Raw genomic sequence first — 18,333 nt, forward strand, 5'->3', positions numbered from 1 at the left:
AAATGGGTATTAATAATGGCCAATCAATGTTTCATTTAAACCTATGAGTAGGTGTGATGTGGTATTGACAAGAATGTATATTTTGTGTCTTTGAAGTGGAGAGCTCTATAAATATTTATTAAGTTTACTTGTTCCAGATCTGAGTTTGAGTCCTTGATATCCTTATTGATTTTCTGTCTCAGTGAATCTAAGTCTCTATGTATCTGCGTGTTAGGATCGTTAGCTCTTGTTGTTGCATTGATCCTTTTACCACTATATCTTTGCTGCTTTAAAATCTATTTTATCCGATACAAGAATTGCAACTCCTGCTTTTTATTTATTTATTTATTTATTTTTGCTCTCCATTGGATTGGTAAATCTTTCTTCATCCCTTTGTTTTGGGTCTTTGTGTATCCTTGCATGTGAAACAGGTCCGGATGGAACATGTCATTGGGTTTTGACTGTGTCTTTTGATTGGGGGATTTAGTCAATTTAAATTTAGGATTACTGCCATTTGATGTTAACTGGCTGTTTTATCCATTCGTTGATATAAATTCTTCTTTATGTTGGTGCTCTTTACTTTTTGGTATATTTTTAGAAAGGCTAATACTGGTTGTTTCTTTCTGTGTGTAATGCTTCTTTCAGAAGCTCTTGTAAAGCAGGCCTGGTGGTAATAAAATCTCTGAGTACTGGCTTGTTCATAAAAGATTTTATTTTTCCTTCAGTTGTGAAGCTTAGTTTGGCTGGATATGAAATTCTGGGCTGAAGGTTCTGTTCTTTGAGGATGTTGAATATTGGCCCCCACTCTCTTCTGGCTTGTAGAGATTCTGCTGAGAGATCTGCTGTAAGTCTGATAGGCTTGCCTTTGTGGGTAACCTGACCTTTCTCTCTGGCTGCCCTTAGTATTTTCTCCTTCGTTTCAACCCTGGTGAATCTAACGATTATGTGCCTTGGGGTTGCTCTTCTTGAGGAATATCTTTGTGGTGTTCTCTGTATTACCTGGGGTTGAATATTGACCTGCTTTGCTAGTTTAGGAAAATTTTCCTGAATAATATCCTGAAGGGTATTTTCCAGCTTGGATTCATTCTCTCCGTCGCATTCAGGTACACCTATCAAACGTAAATTTGGTCTTTTCACATAGTCTCACATTTCTTGGAGACTTTGCTCATTCCTTTTTATCCTTTTTTCTCTAATCTCGTCTTCTCGTTTTATTTCATTAAGTTGGACTTTGACCTCTGATATCCTTTCTTCTGCTTGAACAATTTGAGTGTTTAAACCTGTGCATACTTCTCGGGGTTCCTGCATTGTATTCTTCAGTTCCATTAATTCACTTATATTCCTCTCTAAGTTGTCTATTCTCAATAGGATTTCATCAAACCTTTTTTCAAAGTTCTTAGTTTCTTTACATTGGGCTACAATGTGTTCTTTTAACTCACAGAAGTTTCTTATTATCCATTCCCTGAAGCGTGACTCCGTTATTGAAATGCGCTTGTTCTCCATCAAGCCTTGTTCCATTGTTGATGTGGAACTGTGATCATCTTTAGAGGGAGAGGCGTTCTGATTTTGAGTATTCTCAGCCTTTTTATGCTGGTTTCTTCCCATGATTGTAAATTTATCCTCCTGTCGTCTTTGAAATTACCTGCTTTCAGATTAGGTCTCTTGAGTGGACGTCCAAGTTGTTCGTTCCCAGGGCCAGAGCAGCCGCATTAAGATTGATGGTGCTTTTCTGCCTAGGATTCTCCTGTCTGGCTTCCTTCTTGTGTCTGTAATAGGCGACTCTGCCTTCCTGGGGCTCCAAACCTCGGTCAGAAGGGGAACCAGTCTCATTTACTCTGTGCCGAGAGGTGCCACACAGAGGTGCCGTCACAACCGCTGAGCCGGCCTCAGGAGTCATGCTGGCGACCCGTGTGGCTCCTCCACTGGGAATCTTCTGCTCCGTGAGTGACCAGAATTTGTCTGAAAGTGTGGCGTCCTCTAGTTCTCTGCACTTTCACTGAGAGCTGCAATCCCTGGATGTTAGCGATCAGCCATCTTGGATCGTTCCTCTCAACTCCTGCTTTTTTTTTGCTCTCCATTTGCTTGGTAAATCTTCCTCCATCCCTTTATTTTGAGCCTTTGTGTATCCTTGCATGTGAGATGGGTTTCCTGGATACAGCACACAGATGGGTTTTGGGTTTTTATCCAATTTGCCAGTCTGTGTCTTTTGATTGGGGCATTTAGCCCATTTACATTTAGGGTTAATATTGTTATGTGTAAATTTGATACTGCCATTTTGATGCTAGCTGGCTGTTTTGCCCATTAGTTGATGCAGATTCTTCATTTTGTTGATGCTCTTTACCATTTGGTATGTTTTCAGAGTGGCTGGTACTGGTTGTTCCTTTCTATGTGTAGTGCCTCTTTCAGGAGCTCTTGTAAAGCAGGCCTGGTGTTGACAAAATCTCTGAGTACTTGCTTGTTTGCAAAGGATTTTATTTCTCCTTCACTTATGAAGCTCAGTTTGGCTGGATATGAAATTCAGGGTTGAAACTTCTTTTCTTTAAAGATGTTGAATATTGGCCCCCACTCTCTTCTGGCTTGTAGGGTTTCTGCCAAGAGATCTGCTGTAAGACTGATGGGCTTCCCTTTGTTGGTGACCTGACCTTTCTCTCTGGCTGTGCTTAGCATTTTCTCCTTCATTTCAACCCTGGTGAGTCTGACGATTATGTGCCTTGGGGTTGATCTTCTTGCAGAATATCTTTGTGGTGTTCTCTGTATTTCCTGGACTTGAATATTGGCCTGCCTTGCTAGGTTGGGAAAAGTTTCCTGGATAATATCCTGAAGGGTATTTTCCAGCTTGGATTCATTCTCTTCGTCACATTCAGGTACACCTATCAAACGTAGGTTAAGTCTCTTCACATAGTCCCACATTTCTGGGAGACTTTGTTCATTCCTTTTTGTACTTTTTTCTCTAATATTGGCTTCTCGTTTTATTTCTTATAGTTGATCTTTGACTTCTGATATTCTTTCTTTTGCTTGGTCAATTTGGCTGTTGAGACTTGTGTATGCTTCGCGAAGTTCTCGTGTTGTGTTTTTCAGCTCCATCACTTCACTCATATTCCTCTCTAAGTTGTCCATTCATGTTAATCATTTCGTCAAATCTTTTTTCAAGGTTCTTAGTTTCTTTGCATTGAGTTAGAGCATGTTCTTTTAGCTCACAGAATTTTCTCATTACCCACCTTCTGAAGTCTGATTCTGTCATTTCATCACACTCATTCTTCGTCCAGTTTTGTTCCCTTGCTGGTGAGGAGTGGTGGTTCCTTGTAGAAGGCAAGGTGTTCCAGTTTCGGGTGTTTTCCTCCTTTTTGTGCTGGTTTCTTCCCATCTTTGTGGATTTATCCACCTGTCATCTGAGTAGTTGCTGATTTTCTGCTTGGGTCTCCGAGTGAACGTCCAGATTGTTGATGATGAAGTATTTCTGTTTCTTAGTTTTCCTTCTAACAGTCTGGCCCCTCTGCTGTAGGACTGCTGAGGTCCACTCCAGGCCCTGCTTGCCTGGGATACACCTGTAGCAGCTGTGGAGTCGTGAGGTTTGCTACCAGTTTCTTCTTCTGCTATCTTTGTCCCTGAATGATGCCCATCAAATGTCAGTCTGATCAGTCTTTTGTGAGGTGACTCTTTGGATATACGAGGGTCAGGGAGCTGCTTGAGGAGACAGTCTGTACTTTATAGGAGCTCTAGTGCTGGGCTGTGAGCTCTGTAGTTCATTCAGGGCTGCTAGGCAGGTACATTTAAATCTGCCACAGCAGAACTCCTAAAGCCCCTTTATTTCCTCAGGTGCTCTGTCCCGGGGAGTTAGGGCTTTATTTATGAGTATCTGTTGCACTGTCCTGCCCAGCAAGGAGGCAGTCTAATTACTGCCTGCCTGTAGAGGCTATGCTGAGCTGCTGTGGGCTCCTCCCTGCTGCTGTGGGCTCCGCCCTGCTGTCCTGGGCTCTGCCCTGCTGCCGTGTGTAATTCCCCATAGTCCTGTTTATATGGGTGTGGTTAGAGCTGCCGTGGTGATGATGGCCCACCTCTGTAGTGGTGGGCTCTCTCTGTTATGGCGGGTTACCTCGGCAACGGCAGGCTGCGTCAGCAATGGCAGTGTACCTCCGTAGGGGTCGAGTGCCTCAGTAATGGCGGACACCCCTCCCTCTCCGAGCTGTACCGTCCTGGGTTCAGCTGTACTTGCCATGAAACTCTCAACCCCAAGCGTTTCCAATTGCTGTTTTGTTGGTTTTTGTTGGGGTGGGACCCGCCGAGCCTAATCACCTGGATCCCTGCCTGAGAGACCCCTCCCTTTTTTTTTTAAGTTGAACAGTTGACTCTCTCCCAGGTGTTCCAGTCACCTGCTGAAAGGGCGCCGGGATCTGTGTGATTTCCTGTGCTGTGACCCACTGTGCCTGCTGGAACCACGTTGCTGCCTGGGAATCTCCTGACCTGGCTTTCAGTTTAAGTCCCGTTTAATCAGTTGAATGTGCTAATCTGTCTTCCAAAATCTCCAATTGCCAGTTTAACAGGGCAACCAAACCAGTGTATTTTGTACAGAGTGCCACTGCGCTGTGGCCCCAGCCCAAACATCCATGCTGGCCCAAACAACCGCACCGGCCCAAACAGCCATGCTGGCTGCCCGTGGGGCTCCTACACCTGGGAATCTCCTGGTCTGTGGGCAATAAAGATCTGTCTGGAAATGTGGTGTCCACTCACCGTCTGCGGTTTTACTGGGAGCTGCAATCCTGAGTTGGTCCTACAGCACCATCTTCCCAATCACCCCCAGATAGGTTTTCTAGAAAGATCTTCCCAGTATAAAAAAGGAGTAGTCAGAGGAGAGTCTGTCGTCTGTATCTAATGACATCTGTCATATTAGATATTGTATTTTGCTAAACAAAAAAAAAAAAAACACCTCCTCAGGGAGGGAATACTTTGGCACCCCCTAAAATGAACCATCTGAATGGTAGGTTAAAGCTCTTTTTCTAGACAGGAAGGACATTTTAGCCTGCCTCACACTTTCCCTTAACACAATACAGTGGAGATGAGAAACAGACAGGCAATGTATTGCTGAGAAATATAGAGTCTATTTCTGCTGGCACCCTGCCCCACCTGCACATTTATTCATGGAAATGACAATACTGGTCCTTTGGAGGAATGCAGCAGTTGGGGAGCTTGCAAACTCTTTTTCATGGCTCTGCATGTTCTCCAGCAGACCAGTGTTTCTATCTGAACTGATGGTCAGGAGCTAGATTGGGTGCCCTGGTTGGGTGGCACAAGCTCCTTGAGGACAGTGCCAAGGGCAGTGGCAGGGATGGCCCAGAGCTGAAGCAGGGCCAGGTTGTCTGGAGCATAGCTGGAGCTTATTGTCTGGGGACTGGGGACAATCCAAGAAGGCTGGGCCCACCAGCTTCTCAGCAGGATGAGATTGGACCTTGGAGTACCTTGGTGGCTTCTCTGTCTTACTTCTCCCCAGAGGGTTCTTGGCTGGAGCCAGGTTCTTTGCAACATTTTCTTTTGTGGTTTTGGCCACCTTTGCAGCAGCTGAGTACATGGAGTCTTCATGCCCTTTGCCTTTCATCTTGGGGTTAATATGCTGCAGAAAAGATTTAATTTTATTTCTCAAGCTAGACTCTGAAAGGCTGGGCCTCTTGTGAGTATGGGTTGGCATCACCTGCCCATGCAAAACCTGGCCTTGAAAAGTTTGGCTCTGCAAAGGCTTACCCTGTGTTGCTTGGCTCAGGAAAGGCTGACCCTGTGAAGCCTGGGGCACCACAGTCTGGGCATTCTTAGGAATCTGCGCTGGTTCAAGGATGACATTTAGCTCTGTTTGACTGTGTTGCAGGTCATTCTCAGATTCTTTCCCCCTAGGGACTCCTGTAGGTATCTCTGGGAGCTTAAGCTGAGGGTGATGCTGGGGGCTGTGTTGACAGGGATCTGCAAGACGAAAGCTATGGCTCCATCACCAGGAGCCTCAGGGTGTCTTGTTTGGACTCTGGTCTTCAGCAGGGCATCTTTCTTCTCTGCTTGAGGAGAGCCCAAACCCTGCATCCCCTTCTCCATGGTCCCTGGCTTTTTGGTTTCTTCTGGGTCCTCTCTCTTTCCTGCTAATATGGAGATATAGGCTGGGCCATTGCTCTTGCTAGGGCTTTGAGGCTCAGGGCCCCAGGGTTCCTCCAGACTGGGGTTGTTCACATTGGCCTCCACCTGAGCACAAAGCATGTGGGCCCCTGTCATGTCCCCACTGGGTTGTGAGATCTTGGAGACCCAGTGGGCAGAACCTTGGGCTACTGTTTTGGAATTAGATTGCTTTTGGTTCTGCTGCACTGCCTTCCACTCAATGGCCAGCTGTTCTTTAAGGTGGACCCGTTCTGGATTGGGGGCAGGAGTGTCCTGTGGGATGGGAAGTTCCTGGAGCAATGTCTCCCCTTGGTGGTTTAGACTTTCAAGAGACTCCTGTGTGAATATGTTCTCAGGAACAATAGCACTTTGTTCCCTGGACTTCCTTGCTCTTATGGGAATTCCCAATTGTATCTCTAGGACCTTTTTTCTCAGGTGGAAGTTTAGTTTGGTCAAGATATGTGTCTGGAGTGAGTGGGGGCTAGCAGGATGTGTCCAGCTTTCTAGAGGCAGTGTCTCCATTGTTTCTTTTACTGGCACTGCAGGCTGGAACTCTTCTGCAACATCTATATAAGTCTTGTTGTTGTCTTGAGGGCATGACCCAAGACTTATACAATGATCTTCAAATGAAATCATCTGAGACGGAAGCTCTGCTGGGACCTCCATAGGCCCAGGCACCATCTCTGTGATGACAGATTGGCTAGTGACTGGCTGGGTCAGGGCACTGGAGAGTGCCACATAATACAGAGCAGGCAGCCCTGACAGGAAGGCCAGATACTTGTGCCGTAAAGTTGTCTCCAGTTTCTCAATGGCTTCCACGGACAAGACTCGGAGTAGCTTAGGGTGTTCAGTGGCAGTACATGGTAAGGCCTGTTGCTGCTGATCAAGGGCCGTTGGCATCCAGGGCATAACTTTGTCATGTAGGTCAGGGTCACTTGTCTGCAGTTCCAGGAGCTGGCTTTCTGGAATGCAGGGAAAAGGAGCCACTGCCAGGCCCCCAGAAATTCTGCAGTCCCAGGACCTATGTACACAGGCAGGGATCTTGCCCTGGTGGATCTGTCCACATTTGGAGTCAATGTGGTTCTGCAGTATTGCCTTGACCTGGGTTAACAAGTGTGGCATGGGGATGGACACTGGAGCCACAATGGGTGTTGGCACATCACAAGCCCCGTTGGCCTCTAGTGCTGCAGGTTGGGAGATGCTCACATTGGCTAGGGCTGTGCTGCTGCAGGACAAATCTGCTGGTCAGTGGATGTAAGGAGCAACTGGATGGACTGCCGGATCTTCTGAGGCAGGCCCCAGCGATGGTGAATCAACTGTTTCTGGATGTGGAATTCCAGCAGGTTCCGGGCATGCCCCAGGAAGAGTAGTTCCCTGGTGAGGACTGAGATGGAATCCCCTGGCTGGGAAGTTGTCATGGTCTCAGGAGACTGAGCTTTGCCACAGGGCTCATGCTGCATCGGGTACTGGGTGTGCTGAGACCTCTGGAGGACAGCTGGCAAGCCCCACTGAAGCTGGAGCTGCCTCTGTAGCAGGTGCCACTCCAAGGCTTCATGCTCAGCCAGAGTCAGAAATGGGACATTGACTGAGCTCGTTGATGGTCAGATGGAGAAACCCAATTTGGGAAAAGTGGAGAAGAGAGTGGGGCTGACTAGGGTGGAGTTTTAGGCAGTAGTTGGGGGAAGGAGAGCTTGTTGAAGAGAAAAGGATCCTTCAAGGGGGTCTTGGGGACATTTTTATTCTTGGAGAGGCCTTGAGAGCCCATGAAAGTGGTAACCATGGACCCACTGTGCAGAGAAGGGATCCCACAGAATAACTGGCTGCATTTCTGATGCAGATCACTCCCCGAGTCATTTTCTTGTCTTCCAGACTGTGCATGGGGGCCACTTAGGGCTTTAAGGGCTGGAGAGGGCAAGGCTAGAGCCACAGGGTTTGGGCTTTGCAGACAGTAGTGTATTTGTTCTGGGTTCATAATGGACCATTCAGAAACCCAGAAGGTCTGGATGGGCTGGCCAGCCACACATGAACACCAGGTCTGGTGGAAAATGATCTCAAATCTATGAAGAGAGACCTGAGAAGTGTTATTCAGGTTGAAAGAAAGTGGCTGGTCATTTCCAAGGTGGTAATATAATGGTGGGTTTGGCATAAGCTGCCTCAGGGACTCCTCCACACATCTGGGGAGACCCCACCTCTGGAAATGCATCCATTTTTTAACATATACCTCAAGAAGCCTCTGGACTTCAGGACTGAGGAATGGCAGGTGGGCTGAGAGGATCATTTGCATGGCCATTGGATGCATCGTATTCAGGGTTTCTGGGTTCAGGGACATCAAGGAAACCTGGGAATTCAAGTGATGCTGGCCTTGGTTCCCCTGGACATGGCTGGGGTTGTCGTGCATCATCTCCTCCTGGTTCAGTGGAGCCCTTGGCTCCTCCATTGAAGAAGCCATTGTGTTTGGGCCCTGTAGCACATCTGGCATTTGAAATTCCTGCCCTAGCTGGAGGTGATCAGCACAATAATCTTGGCTGCCATCTGCATATGTTGACTCAGCAGCTGACTGGGTTAAAGATTTCTGATCTGTTAATTGTGACAGTGTCGGGGTTACAGATGCCTGTGAAAGTTCTCTGGTATGTCTGGAATGGAGCTCTAGACTCTTCTCAAAGGATATATTAGACACAGACAAAATCTCTAGGCAAGAGGAGACCTGTGATGGGCTCCTCGATAAAGTTGGGGACTTCCGGTTCTTCTCACCCATCAGCAATTGCTGAATCTCCTGAGCCACAGCTTTGCAAATTTGGCAACAGGGATCTGCACACAGGATTCACCACACACTTCCCTCCGGAGGAAGCCAGCCCTGGCTGGAAAGGGAAACATGGCAAACATTAATGATAGAGTGACATCTGCCTTCTTGGAAGAGTGTGGGCTAGGGTTGGCATTTCCCTTCCCTAGTACTGCCAGTCTAGAAGCCTATACCCCCTTCATGTCTACTACTCTACTTTTCTTCCTAAGAAAATGTCATTTGGTAAGGTATGGTGGGCTGGGGCTTAAGACTCATTGGGCAAGGCCTCAGGTATTCCACAGAAGAGCATGGCCCTCAGAGAGGACTGGGAACTGAGTTTGGTCCTGTGTTGGCTTTGTTGAGAAGCTGAACTAGGAGAAAGGAACCAAGCATGTGGAAGAGTCAGTTAGCTGATGGGGCATAATCAGGAATATATCACAAAGTAGAACTTGTCTTACAGTCTCATTTGAGGCTAAGAAACCCAAAGCCTAGTATTCAGTACATCCAACTGTGGAAAATGAGATTCATATGGGATTTGTGCATTCTGGGACTATGAGCTATCCCTGCTAATTAACCCAACATCTCCTGGGAATCAATCTTATTCTCTAGAAATCTTAAGAGGATAAGATGATAGGCCCCTGTCTTAAGGCTGTGCCAAGAACTGGACTCCCTGAATATAGAACCAAAGGAGGTAATATCAGCAGGGTTCATCTTGGTCAGCTGAGTTCGCTCATGAAAGAGTAAATCTGTAAACAGAATGTGACATGGATGACTTCCTCATGCAAAATCTATTCTCTTGACTGGGTAACATATCTCATAGCTGAGTAGAACCTCATGTAATGTCTTTTATAAATAATATACTAGTAAAAGCTTGAATTCCAGAGCTACTATGACCTTACCCCAAATCAATATTGGGTGACTCTTTCCTCCTGAGATGATTATGCCTTTGCAACCCTCTCAACTAGTGAACCAGCATCCACTGTGTATGTCTCCCTCCCAGACACTTTCCATCTCCTCAGTCATGTCCCCCACTACACGAAAAAACTCACCACAGGTCAGGCTGGTGTTTTGAGACTGAACAGCAATAGATTACCTTTTCATGACAGAGAGCAGCTCCTGTGGCTTCTCAGCTTCTTCCTGAGAAAGTCTCCTAGCTGAGGAACCAGAAGACAGTGTTATAGTAAACAGTGACATGGTAGAGTTTTCAGAGTATCTGTAGGAGGTTGGAGGCCTTTCACTCTCAGCAAGAAGACACTGAAAACCCTAATTATAAATGCTCTAAGGTCTTTCTGTGCACAGTATAATGAATCATGACTTGTTCTCCTATGCCCATTCTTATTTGACCTTAACAACCATACTGTGAATGAGAGGATCATCAGATGCCCATGTTATGGTTAACAAGACTGAGAGATGAAGTGACTTCCACAGGTTTTTAAACTAGTAAATGACACAGCTAAGGACATCAGAGTTATTTCCTTAATTCTTTATTCCCATGGGAATAATGTAGAGAATTTAAAAATATTTCCAAGGTATGATTTCCCACCCATGGAAGTTTCAGTCTGGGGAATTGGAGTCTTTCAGTGGCAGAGCACATGGCTCTTGGCTCCAGGGATTATAGAGGGTCTCTGGATTCATGGGAAACACCCACATTGGAAAGGAGTCAGAGGAAAGATTGGGATTTTATCTGTTGATGCTGCATCTCTAGCCCTTTGCCTGACTTTTTGGTGATGCTTAAAAGACAAAAACATTAGACTGTGAAGCTGGACACCATTTTCTTTTTCATGTCCAAAATGAGACAAAACTTACATTTTCCACTCCCTTTCCATATACCTATCTGTATTTTATACACTCTCCTGGATTTTATTTGCCCATTCAACCTTTTAAGCCCATTTTCCTTCTCTGCTTATTTCTGATTCACTTGGAGGTTTTTCCAAACTCGGTACCTTCCATCTGATTCCCAGAGAATTCCTGCTGGATACTGAGGATGAAGCAAGAGAAAGGATGGTACAGATCAAAGAGTATGTAGTTCTAATACTCAAAGACTTCAGTTTATAAACATCTTAAAGGAACACCAACCAAAAAAATTCCCCATACTGTGAGGTATTCTGGGTTCCAGTGAGATAGATCCCATATCATCCAGGTCTCTATTCAAGTCAAATGGGAAGCTTCTTGGCTTTTCAATTAGAGTATGGTTCAGGGAAGACCTGGTAAGGAATTACTTTTAGGCTCTGAGAAGGAAAATACTATATAAAAGTAACTAAAGGTATGGCATAAAAATTGGAGGAGAGGGGCAGTGGGGTAAATAAGGAAGGACCCTGGAGCTTATAAGCTTCTTATCTGAGGCTTAATTAGTTCAGTTGGAATCATAGTGTTGCCCTACCCGGCAGCAGCTCCTTTTAGTTTCCAAACGCAATTCATGGTGGCTTCTTTTCACTTGCCAGATAAGTAGAATAATGATGAAGATGGATCCATAGGTGTATAAGGGATATCCAACATCCCACAGAATAAAAGTAGGGCTCAACATGGTCTAAACCTCATTTGCATGAGATCAGCCATCCCTGTATCTCAGCATTCAGGGTTCTGGTGCCTAATACTCCCAGTGCTAGGCCTTGTCATGTCCACCTCACAGAGGATGGAACTAGGCCACCAGACTGTATCACACAGCCCTCCTGTTTCATAAGGCACATGTAGTAGAGAAGCTTATGTGGTGATTCAGTCTGTAGATAAGGGTTTTTTGAGCCTGGGACTGAAAGTGCCAAAACAGTGTCTATTTCCTAGTCTGTCTTCACTCTCCACCCCCTATACCAGCCTGATGGCTCAGCTATCTCCTTCACAGCTCTGTGGTCACCCATCCTCAGAAAACTGAGTGCTTTGGCACACAGGGTACCTTATTAGAAGGAGTGGTTAGGCCAGAGGAACCTCCACTAAGTCTCCCACTTGTTTTGGAAATATACCTGAGAAGCACACATGAATTTAGGGAGGGTGGAGTCTGGTTATGGCTTGGAAATGCAGAGCTTTGATGTTTCAGGCAACGGGTGACTAGTAACAGAGGTGCAGGAAGGGGACCATGGTTGATGTGGCAGGGAAAGGCCAAGGTGTCTGTGTGGCCTTAAGCTTACAGTTGGGTGGGGAGAGATTGTAAATGCTGCAATCTACAGAGGCATATCAATGTGGCTTACTTCTGGAGTTCTGTCCAAAGCATGGTTTTCTATAGCTGCCTCTGTCTTTGTTACAGCATTCTGCCTGGCTCAGAGAGAAGAATGCCTGTAGAGATAATTAGTAGCACTTTCTGGCTATGGGTTGCAAACAGCTTGCTGCTTGTGGTTGGATCTGTTCATCTCTGGATGTACTCTGTTTGCCTGTAGGCTTTTTACTTGTTTGTTTGAGTTGGATTTTGGAAACATTTAAAGCAGGGCAGACGTTTTCCAGTTTAGCCTCAGGACCCCTCACTCCCATACTCTGCCCATTAATTTATACATTTATGTTACCTGCTTAACCTCCGTGAATATTGCAGTACTTCCCTAATGTCCAATGATTTCTGAATATCCTTAGAAGGTGTTGCCCTGGTGAGGATTGTCACAGGCAAAAGTGGAGAAAAAAATTATTGGGCTCGAAATCTTTGAACATTCATCCAGTATCCCATCCTTTACCCCACTGATATGGTAGGCATTCAGTATGCTCATTCCTAAGCTGGCTGATGTCAAGGATACCAGGATTTTGAGTCATGTTGGCTTCCTCCTCTCAAGAAACTTAAAAATCTGATTTCAAAGATAGGACAAATTTATGTGAATCAAGAGCCAATGACTTATTTCAAATAATTTTATATCTTATTGAGGTTTGGGTGTCAACCTTTCAAGGAAGAGAATGTATGGAGGGGATCAGTTTGGTCAGAGAGGGTTCCTGGGGAGATTAATATTGAAATTTTGTCTCAACGTGTAGGTTATAGAAAAAAGAACTATTACAGGTAGGAGAGAAAATTCCTAACAAATGCAGAACACCAAGGAATGTGCCAGAGTTCATTTGGTACTAAAAAATGCAGTCTAACAGAGGTGCAGATGAATGGACCAGAGAGCAATTATGGGAAAGATTGGAGGAGCAGGGATGAGGCCTCCTTGATGGAGGGCCTTTGCATTTATTTTATTTTAATCACTTAGATTAATTGATTTTATAAGTAAGTATACATTATAAATGATACAAACTTCAAAAGGTAGAAGAAGGTATAACATACTATCTCTTCATCCTTGTCTCTCATCTCTCATTTTTATTCCCTCAGTTAATCACTTCTATCAGGCTCTTGTGTATCTTTTCAGACTAATCTAGCATAGATTTTAAAATGAATTTTAATGTTTTATTCACAAAGGGAAGCATAGTCTAGATACTTTTCTCTCTTATTTCTTTCCTTCTTTTTCTTCTCCTTTTTAAGAGACAAAGTCACCCAGGCTCAAGTGCGGTGACACAGTCATAGCTGACTGCAGCTCTAACTCCTGGGTTCAACGGATCCTCTTGCCTCAGCCTCCTAAGTCCCACTTGAGCCCCCCCAAAATGCTAGGATTACAGTCTTATTTCATTTAATAAAATAAATATATCTTGAGCACATCATTTTCTTTAATGTCTTTAATATTTTCCTTGATATGGATGAAACACAGTTCATCTTCAATGCCATATTCATGAATATTCAGTATAATTCTGCTCTAAAAATGCTGACACAAACCTTACATATATATAAATCTTTGCATAAATATATAGGTATATGTGTAGGAAAAATTTCTTCTAGTGAAATTGCTGGGTCAAAGAGTATGTCCATTTTCAATGTTTATGTTGCCTAATTGCCCTCCAGTTGTAGAAATTCACACTTCTAAAAAATAGTTGTTTTTTTTTTTAACTTTCCAACTTTTTTTTTTTTATTGCATTTTAGGTTTTGGGGTACATGTGCAGAGCATGCAATACAGTTACATAGGTACACACATGGCAGTGTGTTTTGTTTGCTTTCACCCCTTCACCCACATTTGGCATTTCTCCCCAAGCTATCCCTCCCCACCTCCCCCTCCCACTGGCCCTCCCCTTTTCTCCCCAATGGACCCCAGTGTTTAGTACTCCCCTCTCTGTGTCCATGTGTTCTCATTTTTCATCACCCGCCTATGAGTGAGAATATGCGGTGTTTCATTTTCTGTTCTTGTGTCAGTTTGCTGAGAATGATGTTCTCCAGATTCATCCGTGTCCCTACAAATGACATGAACTCATCATTTCTGATTGCTGCATAATATTCCATGGTGTATATGTGCCACATTTTCCTAATCCAGTCTATCATCAATGGGCATTTTGGTTGATTCCAGGTCTTTGCTATTGTAAACAGTGCTGCAATAAACATTCGTGTGCATGTGTCCTTATAGTAGAATGATTTATAGTCCTTTGGGTATATACCCAGTAATGGGATTGCTGGATCAAATGGAATTTCTATTTCTAAGGCCTTAAGAAATCGCCATACTGTCTTCCACAATGGTTGGACTAATTTACACTCCCACCAACAGTGTAAAAGTGTTCCTTTTTCTCCACATCCTCTCCAGCATCTGTTGTCTCCAGATTTTTTAATGATCGCCATTCTAACTGGCGTGAGATGGTATCTCAACGTGGTTTCGATTTGCATCTCTCTGATGACCAGTGACGATGAGCATTTTTTCATATGATTGTTGGCCTCATATATGTCTTCTTTCGTAAAGTGTCTGTTCATATCCTTTGCCCACTTTTGAATGGGCTTGTTTGTTTTTTTCCTGTAAATCCGTTTGAGTTCTTTGTAAATTCTGGATATCAGCCCTTTGTCAGATGGGTAAACTGCAAAGATTTTTTCCCATTCTGTTGGTTGCCGATTCACGCCAGTGACTGTTTCTTTTGCCGTGCAGAAGCTGTGGAGTTTGATTAGGTCCCATTTGTCTATTTTGGCTTTTGTTGCCAATGCTTTTGGTGTTTTGTTCATGAAGTCCTTGCCTACTCCTATGTCCTGGATAGTTTTGCCTAGATTTCCTTCTAGGGTTTTTGTCGTGCCAGGTCTTATGTTTAAGTCTTTAATCCATCTGGAGTTAATTTTAGTGTAAGGTGTCAGGAAGGGGTCCAGTTTCTGCTTTCTGCACATGGCTAGCCAGTTTTCCCAACACCATTTGTTAAACATGGAATCCTTGCCCCATTGCTTGTTTTTGTCAGGTTTATCAAAGATTGTATAGTTGTAGATATGTTGTGTTGCCTCCAGTGCCTCTGTTTTGTTCCATTGGTCTATATCTCTGTTTTGGTACCAGTACCATGCTGTTTTGATTACTGTAGCCTTGTAGTATAGTTTGAAATCCGGTAGTGTGATGCCCCCCGCTGTGTTCTTTTTGCTTAGAATTGATTTGGCTATGTGGGCTCTCTTTTGGTTCCATATGAAGTTCATGGTGGTTTTTTCTAGTTCTGTGAAGAAAGTCAGTGGTAGCTTGATGGGGATAGCGTTGATTCTGTAAATTACTTTGGGCAGTATAGCCATTTTCACGATATTAATTCTTCCTAACCATGAACATGGAAGGTTTCTCCATCTGTTTGTGTCCTCTCTGATTTTGTTGAGCAGTGGTTTGTAGTTCTCCTTGAAGAGGTCTCTTACGTTCCTTGTGAGTTGTATTCCAAGGTATTTTATTCTTTTTGTAGCAATTGTGAATGGCACTTCGTTCTTGATTTGGCTTTCTTTAAGTCTGTTATTGGTGTAGACGAATGCTTGTGATTTTTGCACGTTGATTTTATATCCTGAGACTTTGCTGAAGTTGCTTATCAGTTTCAGGAGTTTTAGGGCTGAGGCGATGGGGTCTTCTAGGTATACTATCATGTCGTCTGCAAATAGAGACAATTTGGCTTCCACCTTTCCTGTTTGAATACCCTTTATTTCTTTTTCTTGCCTGATTGCTGTGGCTAGAACTTCCAGTACTATATTGAATAGGAGTGGTGAGAGAGGGCATCCTTGTCTAGTGCCGGATTTCAAAGGGAATACTTCCAGTTTTTGCCCATTCAGTATGATATTGGCTGTTGGTTTGTCATAAATAGCTTTTATTACTTTGAGATAAGTTCCATCAATACCGAGTTTATTGAGGGTTTTTAGCATAAAGGGCTGTTGAATTTTGTCAAATGCCTTCTCTGCGTCAGTTGAGATAATCATGTGGTTTTTGTTTTTGGTTCTGTTTATGTGGTGAATTACGTTGATAGACTTGCGTATGTTGAACCAGCCTTGCATCCCCGGGATGAATCCTACTTGATCATGGTGAATAAGTTTTTTGATTTGCTGTTGCATTCGGCTTGCCAATATTTTATTGAAGATTTTTGCATCTATGTTTATCATGGATATTGGCCGGAAGTTTTCTTTTCTTGTTGGGTCTCTACCGAGTTTTGGTATCAGAATGATGTTGGTCTCATAAAATGATTTGGGAAGGATTCCCTCTTTTTGGGTTATTTGGAATAGTTTCAGAAGGAATGGTACCAGCTCCTCTTTGTGTGTCCGGTAGAATTCGGCTGTGAACCCGTCTGGACCTGGGCTTTTTTTGTGTGGTAGGCTCTTAATTGCTGCCTCGACTTCTGCCCTTGTTATTGGTCTATTCATAGTTTCAGCTTCCTCCTGGTTTAGGCTTGGGAGGACACAGGAGTCCAGGAATTTATCCATTTCTTCCAGGTTTACTAGTTTATGTGCATAGAGTTGTTTGTAATATTCTCTGATGATGGTTTGAATTTCTGTGGAGTCTGTGGTGATTTCCCCTTTATCATTTTTTATTGCATCTATTTGGTTGTTCTCTCTTTTCTTTTTAATCAATCTGGCTAGTGGTCTGTCTATTTTGTTGATCTTTTCAAAAAACCAGCTCTTGGATTTATTGTTTTTTGAAGGGGTTTTCGTGTCTCAATCTCCTTCAGTTCAGCTCTGAACTTAGTTATTTCTTGTCTTCTGCTGGGTTTTTAGTTTTTTTGATCTTGCTCCTCTAGCTCTTTCAATTTTGACAATAGGGTGTCAATTTGGATCTCTCCATTCTCCTCATATGGGCACTTATTGCTATATACTTTCCTCTAGAGACTGCTTTAAATGTGTCCCAGAGGTTCTGGCACGTTGTGTCTTCGTTCTCATTGGTTTCGAAGAACTTCTTTATTTCTGCCTTTATTTCATTGTTTACCCAGTCAACATTCAAGAGCCAGTTGTTCAGTTTCCATGAAGCTGTGCGGTTCTGGGTTGGTTTCTGAATTCTGAGTTCTAACTTGATTGCACTATGGTCTGAGAGGCTGTTTGTTATGATTTCAGTTGTTTTGCATTTGCTGAGCAGTGCTTTACTTCCAATTATGTGGTCAATTTATTTTATTTATTTATTTTGAGACGGAGTTTCGCTCTTGTTACCCAGGCTGGAGTGCAATGGTGCGATCTCGGCTCACCACAACCTCCGCCTCCTGGGTTCAGGCAATTCTCCTGCCTCAGCCTCCTGAGTAGCTGGGATTACAGGCAGGCACCACCATGCTCAGCTGATTTTTTGTATTTTTAGTAGAGATGGGGTTTTACCATGTTGACCAGGATGGTCTCGATCTCTTGACCTCGTGATTCACCCACCTCAGCCTCCCAAAGTGCTGGGATTACAGGCTTGAGCCACCATATTTTAATTTTTTTAGAGACAGGATCTTAGTACATTTCCCAAGCTGGTCTTTAGCTTTTGGCCTCAAATAATCCTCCTGCCTTAGCCTCTTAAAGTTTTGGGATTACAGGTGTGAACCACCATGCCAGGCCAGTATCAGTTCTTAAATATTTGGTAGAATTCAATAGTGAAGCTATTAGATCCTGGACTTTTCTCTTATTTGATGGGAGACTTTTTGTTACTATTTCAATCTCCATACTTCTAGTTGGTCTGTACAGATTTTCTGTTTTTCATGATTCGTTCTTAGTAGATTGTATATACTGGGACTTTATCTATTCTTCTAGGTTATTTAATTTGTTGTTGAATAATTGTTAATAGTAGGCTCTTGCGATTGTTTGTATTTCTGTGGTATTAATTGTAATGTCTCCTCTTTCATTCTGAGTTTACTTATTTGTGTCTTCTCTCTTCTTTCTTTTTTTCTTAATGTAACTAAAGCTTTGTCTATTTGGTTTCTTTTCAAATAATCAACTCTTCATTTTTTTCATCTTTTTTTTTCTAGTCTCTGTTTCATTTATTTGAGCTCTAATCTTTATTATTTCTTTCCTTTCATTAACATTGGACTTGGTTTCTTCTTTTTCTAATTCCTTGAGGTGTAACATTAGTTGTTTAAGACTTTTCTTCTTTTTTGATGTAGGTATTTATTGCTATAAACTTCCCTCTTAGAATTGTTTTTGCTGCATCTCATAAGTTTTGATACTGTGTTGCCTTTTTCATTTGTCTCAAGATATTTTCTAATTTCCCTTGTGATTTATTTGACCCATTGGTTATTCAGGA

General features: G+C 43.5%; 1 protein-coding gene across 1 annotated transcript; it reads right to left on the minus strand.

The window, feature by feature from the left end:
- Positions 1 to 249: 249 nt before the first annotated feature.
- LOC100385091 (SPATA31 subfamily F member 1) lies at positions 250 to 11,458 on the minus strand. Its single transcript, XM_078350059.1, is given in 7 exon segments — positions 250 to 6,060; positions 6,063 to 7,343; positions 7,346 to 7,690; positions 7,693 to 8,963; positions 9,978 to 10,041; positions 10,572 to 10,614; positions 11,265 to 11,458. Coding segments are annotated over 7 exon segments (3,975 nt in total). The 5' UTR covers positions 11,409 to 11,458; the 3' UTR covers positions 250 to 5,233.
- Positions 11,459 to 18,333: the final 6,875 nt, after the last annotated feature.

Source organism: Callithrix jacchus, chromosome 1 (assembly GCF_049354715.1).
Source record: "Callithrix jacchus isolate 240 chromosome 1, calJac240_pri, whole genome shotgun sequence".
NCBI lineage: Eukaryota > Metazoa > Chordata > Mammalia > Primates > Cebidae > Callithrix > Callithrix jacchus.